We start from the raw sequence: 7180 nt of genomic DNA, 5'->3' as shown, positions 1-7180 counted from the left end.
AAGAATTAATGGCGTTTTTCTTTGTTGTTCTTATTAAAAAATAATAAACGATCTGCCAAACTGCCTAAATTTAACAGTTTAGCAGTTTTTTTTGTTATTCTTATTAAAGCGTATTTGCTTCTATGTGGAAAAGGTCTTCTAAACTGCCAATTTTTTTATTTTTATTTTTTAGTTACATACTTTTTTCCTACTACAATAAATAAATAAATAATGAAACAAGACAACAAGCCCCGTCAACGATTTTCAAACGAAACCAAACATTCCAGATAATCACCTGTCGACAGGCAATTGCCATTACAAAACAAATTCATTGGAATTTGTTAATAAGGTTTTAAGCCATTAGAAAATATCCAATAGCTTTGACGGTTTAAGCCACACGGCCAAACAAATTAAATTTGCTTAATGTTGCTTAATGGTCACTTATCAGTTTCTGATTTTGACACTAACGGGTCATCTAAATATAGGTGAAAATGATCTTTTCCTTTAACATTTGTACACAATTTCTTTAAACAATTTTGATTCAGATATTCTAAAACCCAAAACTTTAGGATTATTATGTTAGACTCGGGCGATCTCCAAATTCAAACGTATTCTCTCTTTTGTTTACTATATCAACCTTGGCGTACCAAATTTCATTTTCAGGGCTATTCACCTGAGATGGATGAACCATGGGCCCATCGCACCCTCTCTATTTTGTACAGATTTTGAGGCCAATATTGATAGTTCGCCAACTTTGGGTCAGATGGGAACCAAAAGGTGGGTGTTGGTCAAATGGGAACCTTGGTCAGGATGGGAACTGACCCGTCGCCATTGTATCAAGTCTTTGAGAGCTGATTCCCAGATAGATCTAAATCACCTACCAAAATGTGGAAAATTGACTTTCAGACATTGGTCTGAAATGTTTGAGCATGAGGTATGCAGGTAATAATTGCTAAACAGCAAAGGCACGCTCATCTGCCCTTCGATACAAGAAGGCTGAGGCTTCCACCCTGTTCAAAGAAACAAAACATTTTAGTCCAAAGCATATAATCCCATATATTCTCCATCTCAGAACATGATTGTTTTGTTTCTTACCAGCCGGGTTGTACAACAAATCTTCTGCTGGATAGAGCCCAATTAACCTGTTTGGAATGCCATTTGTTAGACAAAAATCTCCCATCTTCATTACAGATTTTAACTTTTTCCAGGTGCCTCAGGTTATAACGCTAAAGAGGATCAGGATAAAGAGGGAGAAATATGATACCTTATCAGTGCCTAGAGAAGTAGCAACGATGTGAGTAACGCGTTCATCAATTTGATTGGTGCAAACTGCACCAAACTGTTCTGCTGTCTGCCATAGTGGGTGTAATTTGGGATTGGCTAAACCAACTGGGAAAACCCTACTGAAGACTATACGACAACCTGCTAAAATCTTTTTTTGCTCAGAAGCCAGGATATTTCTAACATCTAGGTTTTTTAAGCACTGATGAGAGAAGAATGTCCTGTGTATCCTCTCAATTACCTATTTGACAAATAAAAAACACAGTTGTCATACTATAAAAAAAACCACAAATTACTGACAGAGCATGAAAAGCATCCATGGTGGAGTGTCTTACTGCCAAGGAGGATGCCAGAGTTCCATTTTCTGATCGCTCATCATGCCCGACCTCTAGTAGTGAAGGGCCCAGCAGTCCAAACTGTCGCCTGCTGCAAGGAAAATATATATATCTGCAACAGAACTTTCATTAGAACAGTCTAACTAAAAGGGCAATGCAGTATGTTTACTGTGGAATAAGTAGAAGAAGACATTGGCGCTGAATCTGAGGAATCCTAACCTCTCGACAGCTATCATATTCAATTTGTAATGAGGCCACACCCTAACGGAATCATCTATGATCACCACAGCAGATTCCATACCCAAAACCCCATCTAGATCCTTGATCTTGGGCCTCTCATCACCATCAAGGGATTCTCCGTCATCTCCTCTAGAAATAACTCGTCCAGAAAACAAAGCCCCACTAGGATCAAGCAGTTTCGCCATCTCTGTTGCATATCGCTTATTTCCCATAGTGTAGAGATGAAGTTCATAAAGCTTACTTGCCTAACAAACAGCAACAGATAAACATTGAATATCAATTTATAGGTTATGAAGAAACTAAATTCTAGTACCATCTATGGGAATATATACCTTCTCCAGGAAATTCCAAACTCCTGGTCTCAACTTTGTCCACATTCCCATGTGAGGAAAACGGAACAGATGCCTCTGTGACTTCCCCCGTTCTTTCTCTTCCTTCATTCTCAAGAGTTCTTGGTGGACAGGGTCTATTTCTATAAACTGAATATGTTGAATTTGTAGTGTAAGCACTTTCCTGAACAGTTAAAAGGAATTAACTTCAGTTGATACATCAAAACAAATATACCTTGGCAGAATTGAGAAGGGTGTGATCCAGATCCAGAACAAGGCAGAGCTTCTTGGCTGCAAACATTTTGTTTTGTTCCTCTATTCTTCTTTCCCTCTCTCTTAAGATGGTTGCTTTCTGTAGTTCATCGTACCCTTCAAATATATGTTCCATCTCTCCCCATGGATTTGGGGATTGAGAAGGTTCTTTTGTATGTTCTTCGGGAGGCAAGCAATTCTTATTTTGCCTGTTATCACAGTCTGTTGCTATAATTCCCATCTCTACCCTATCCATATTTTCTGGTATTTGCTGTGACAAAACAGGTTCAGCAACAGTAACAGAGGTGTTATCTATTGATAATATATCGGCAACATTTTTCAGGTTCTTCGTAAACTCCGAAGCAATATCTGGTAACTGAGCAGATTGAAAAGACGAGGTAGTAGTCTGGGTCTCCTGATGACCTTGGTGCTGGAGGGAGAAACTATCCTTTCCGGATTGGCTAACTGAGGGGTCTGCTCCATTTGCTTCGAACTGTTCGAATCTGGATCTCTTATTTTGTTGAAATGTACCGTAGTGAAGATTCTTACGAGGGTCACGGTCTTTCAAGCGGATTTTGGAAAGTTCTCCCTGAGGATTCTGCAAAAAGATAATCATATTAGTGGCATGCTTAAAATGAAAACTGAAACAATAACGACATTCATGCTATTAAATTTGAAATTACATGCAACACCAAACCACTATATTTTGAAAGTATTGTCCGACATAGCATCTACCATTTTTTTCCGGACTTGACAAATGAAGTGTCCAAAATCCGTTAAGGTTTACGATGAAAGAAGCAATAAATTGAATTCCGAAGTATAGTACCAAAACAACAATGCGGAACAGAATTTCTTTATGAAACTGCTTTATCTTATGAACTTGCAGAGACTGAGGATTCAAGAAATAAGTAGAATCTTTTTATCATGCTTAAATAATGCTACCATAAACAGAAAGATCTAGCAGACGAGAGAGAGAGAGAGAGAGAGAGAGAGAGAGAGACAGGCAAAATCCAAGAAAAAGATGTCCAATAATTAAACAAGGGTCCATATTCATCAAACGCATAAACCATACTGCAAGGGCAGTTGGAATTGGAAATGCTCACCGTTGGTGTTTCATCTGTAATTTGAGGTTTCACAATAGGTTTTTCTCTTGGATTAAAATACTTTTTGAACAAGGGTATCGCCGTCGAACTGAACAGGGAAGTTGCCTTTTTGGCAGAATCACCAGACTTTTGCTGGGAATTTGTTCCTAATCGATGATATTTCTTAACAAGATGCACCAAAGTGGTTGAGTTCACTCCAACGTCCTTTATTAAATCAGGCAAAGATACTGCATTAGAGGTACCCAACGATGCAAACTGCTCCCTCTCGCTGCTCTGTACATTATGGATCGCAGAAATAGCCAACTGTTTTTCACCATGTTCTGCTTTCCTGAGATCAGATTTCATGTTTCCTGACAAGTTATTATTTGACGGCTCATTAGGCTGTGTTTTCTCGGTAATATCAGAGGGTGTGAATCCATTTCTTTGTCTCTTCAAGGAGCGACCTTCCAGCACAGACTGTTCCCCGATATTACAATTCTTAGAATTCATCATTCCTCCAATGGGCTGGCTTAAATAAGCCGATTGAGAGGAACTATTGACAGCTGGTGTAACCACTTCTAAATGTGCAGGTCCAAGACTGCTGCTTCTCGCAGGACAACTTAGAACAGGACAATCTGAAGCCATCTCACCAGTAATACCAACAACCAATGTCTCTTTGGTTGAGCTCACCATGTAGGGTACAGAGCTGACACGATCTGATAAGTCCTGTGCTTCCTCATCCCCATTTCCATCATGAAGTTCCCCTGAAGGGATTGGATTTGGGAGCCGATCAGTCAGAAGGTTTGATCCAAATTTAGGTTGATAAACAGAAACTACTTCTAGAGCATCACTCTTGCAAAGTTGAGCGATAGCATCTTCAGATTTATCTGCTAAACTAATGGCAGGTAGGTTTGGCTGAGCTTGATTTTTTGTTATTGACAAAGGTTTCAGGATTTCACGTGTGGGGGACGGAAGGCTATCCATATCGTGATGTCTGTGAAGATCCACGAGAGGGCCAAAGCCTCCGGTACCCACTTTACAAGATGTCAATCCAGTTCTTAAAGCCTCAGGCCCCATGTTTCTCTCGATGTGAACTCTTGGTTTAACAGATATTGCCTGCAAATCTAGTTTCTTCAAAGAACTTAAATCTTGCAGAGGGGGATTTTCAACGGAAGATACCAATTCCTTCTCTTCATTATTCATGAATACCTCTCTCTCTATAGCATAGGCCTTAACACTTGAAACATCAGATGGGGAATCCAATGAATGCAGCATGACATCTATCTGTAAAATGAGAGACAAAATTTAAGTTTATTAAAGTCTAAACATTTTGCTATTCGCTGTTTTCGTCTAAACTAACTAGCAGTCAGTCGTCTGTAGGCAAACCTCTTTCATACACTCTGCTGGCAATAGTCTGGAACCTTGGGTCTTTACATAGGTGAGAAGCCTGGAACAACAAGAAGTGTTACATACCGAACAACTAAAGGCAGTGGAAAGAACAAGTATAAGTTTCTTGAGCTGAAGATAACCTCTTTAAAACAAATATATTATCTTGTTTCTCTGAAGGCGTCATGGTAGAAAAAACCTACAAGAATAAAAATTCACATTGTATAAGAACCAAAAGAAGGGTACATTCATAATCAGAACCAAAATTTAAGAGCAATTAAATGGCATCATACTGCATTCAAAGCTTGAATTCCAGTAAAAGATTTCTGAAATAGAACTTCTCCGTCTGCACAGCGAACTATCAGCTGCAAACTTTCCAAATATCGTACACATATTCCAGCAAATGATCTACAACAGTTATTAACACCATTGACATTATCAAATCAGAAAACCAAACAATTATCAAAATTCAACTATCAAAATCTATAAAGATCCAAATTGGGCAAACTTACTTCTCATCTTCATTCACAGTCACATTAGTCAACTCTTTAGGAGTCGAATGGATCTGATTATCATCACCTAATTCCATATTTTTCGTATCAAAGTTATCACCATTAGATTCATCTTTTTCTTCATCATCATCATCGTCTACATCTACAACATCCAATTCATCAATCTCACCTTCTTCTAGCTCATCATAATCCACTTCAATCTTACACTCACTCTCACTCTCATCACTACTATCGTCAATTACAACAGCATTCACAAAATCCATGCCCTCCATCTTACTCTGAACAAGGAAATCATGATATACAAAGTCATTCTTATTTCTCGATACAGAATAATCCAATAAATCCTCCATATGAACCCTAGAATTCAATTTCGATGATACAGAACCGAAATCTTCTTCGGTTATCTCTTCAACTGACATATCATCAGAGATTTCCCCTTCTTCTAAGTCATCATCAATCATACTTTCCTTATTTTCCATTGAAATTAGGGTTTCCTGATTATCTACAGTAATCATTCTCTTGTAAATTGGTGATCCAAATCTGAAATCGATATCAATAGCTTTTCAGGCAATTGGAAACGAACCCTAGATCTTACGAATCGGTGAGACTGTAAAAATCCCTCTTCTTCGGAGAAAACTAGCCCGGCGCAGATTTTGGTAACTGAAAAGAAAAAGAAAGAAAAGTAAATAACTCAGAGTGGGTTACATATTTATAGACGGCCGCGTTTTGAGATTCTTTTTCTTTGGTTGTTAACCGTAGATTTAGAATAGAAAGATTTGAATTGTTAAATTTCTTGTTTTGAGGGATCCGTGTGGTGTAGGGGTGTACGTTGCAAGAATTGACCTAAAGCCTTTATTTGTGGACTAAGAAAGACCGATGATGTTCACCTCATCATCCACGGCTTTCCTATTTACCACCCGTCTTAATTCGCACCCCTAAATATCTTATTTATCACCTATAAAATTTCTTACATTTCTAAGTACTACTCATTGACTTTTTATTTACGCCCACCGGCTAAAACCATCCAACTAAACACCTACATAAATCAAAGTTTTAATTCTTCTTCATCTCCACACCCGCCGACCAGCACCTACACTACTTCGTCTCCACCAAACCTGCAACCACATTCAATCATGTCTTTTTTCTTTCCTTTTCTTTTTTATTTCTCAATCTTGTTTGAGATGCCAAAAAAAAAAAAAAAAGGAAAAAAGCAAAGGCAAAAAGGGGATAAAAACTAAACCTAGTATTTCTAAATTTATGCATGTATGATTTATGTGTTTGAATTCGTTTTGACTGTTTTTATTGGGTTAAAGAACTAGTAATCGACACTGGGTCGTTTTATATTGATTTATTGGAATTTCATTTTGTGTTATCATATGAACTGGTCGTCAATTTAGAATGACGTTAAGTACAATGAACAAAATCAAAGAAATTAAGAACAATGTAACATTGTTGGTGTCCACATTTCATATTACATGATCTTTGATAATGATTTATGAACCCAAAATACTCGATTGAATATTGAACGTTTTCAAAAGTTGGATAGTTCTCCATCCCGGAATTGATTTTTCTGTATTGATTTGTATGTTTCATTATTGTTTTGACAAATATTTAAGTTTTGTTATAAACATGTAATTATGTTAAGAATATCTAGGGCGAACCTTGTTTATTACTGGGATGCTCTTGTGTCTAGCCCTTTAAATAGAGGCTCTAATGTTTGTCTATAATACACATCCAATGAGAACTCCTCTTTCTTCTCCCTTTACTCTGTGTCTTCTTCACCT

The 7180-nt window shown here is 37.6% G+C and overlaps 1 protein-coding gene across 1 annotated transcript; it reads right to left on the bottom strand.

Moving 5' to 3' along the window:
• Positions 1 to 461: 461 nt before the first annotated feature.
• LOC113281143 (RNA polymerase II C-terminal domain phosphatase-like 3) lies at positions 462 to 6053 on the bottom strand. The gene is made up of 12 exons (XM_026529802.1): positions 5397 to 6053; positions 5178 to 5292; positions 5028 to 5083; positions 4885 to 4945; positions 3520 to 4782; positions 2400 to 3014; positions 2168 to 2314; positions 1815 to 2080; positions 1596 to 1707; positions 1244 to 1501; positions 1075 to 1121; positions 462 to 989 (listed from the first exon to the last, which is right to left on the bottom strand). The coding sequence occupies exons 1-12, from the start codon at positions 5909 to 5911 to the stop codon at positions 932 to 934; spliced, it is 3513 nt and encodes a 1170-aa protein (XP_026385587.1). The 5' UTR covers positions 5912 to 6053; the 3' UTR covers positions 462 to 931.
• Positions 6054 to 7180: the final 1127 nt, after the last annotated feature.

This window comes from Papaver somniferum, chromosome 5 (genome assembly GCF_003573695.1).
Source record: "Papaver somniferum cultivar HN1 chromosome 5, ASM357369v1, whole genome shotgun sequence".
NCBI lineage: Eukaryota > Viridiplantae > Streptophyta > Magnoliopsida > Ranunculales > Papaveraceae > Papaver > Papaver somniferum.
This window is presented reverse-complemented; position numbering and strand designations above follow the sequence as displayed.

Bases quoted from the DNA above. Each gene is read 5' to 3' on its own strand.
- LOC113281143 (XM_026529802.1), bottom strand. From the start codon at position 5,911: ATGATTACTGTAGATAATCAGGAAACCCTAATTTCAATGGAAAATAAG. The intron at 4,783-4,884 runs GTTTGCCTACAG...CTCATTTTACAG, and splicing joins CAGCAGAGTGTATGAAAGAG to ATAGATGTCATGCTGCATTC. The intron at 3,015-3,519 runs GTGAGCATTTCC...ATCTTTTTGCAG, and splicing joins TTACAGATGAAACACCAACG to AATCCTCAGGGAGAACTTTC.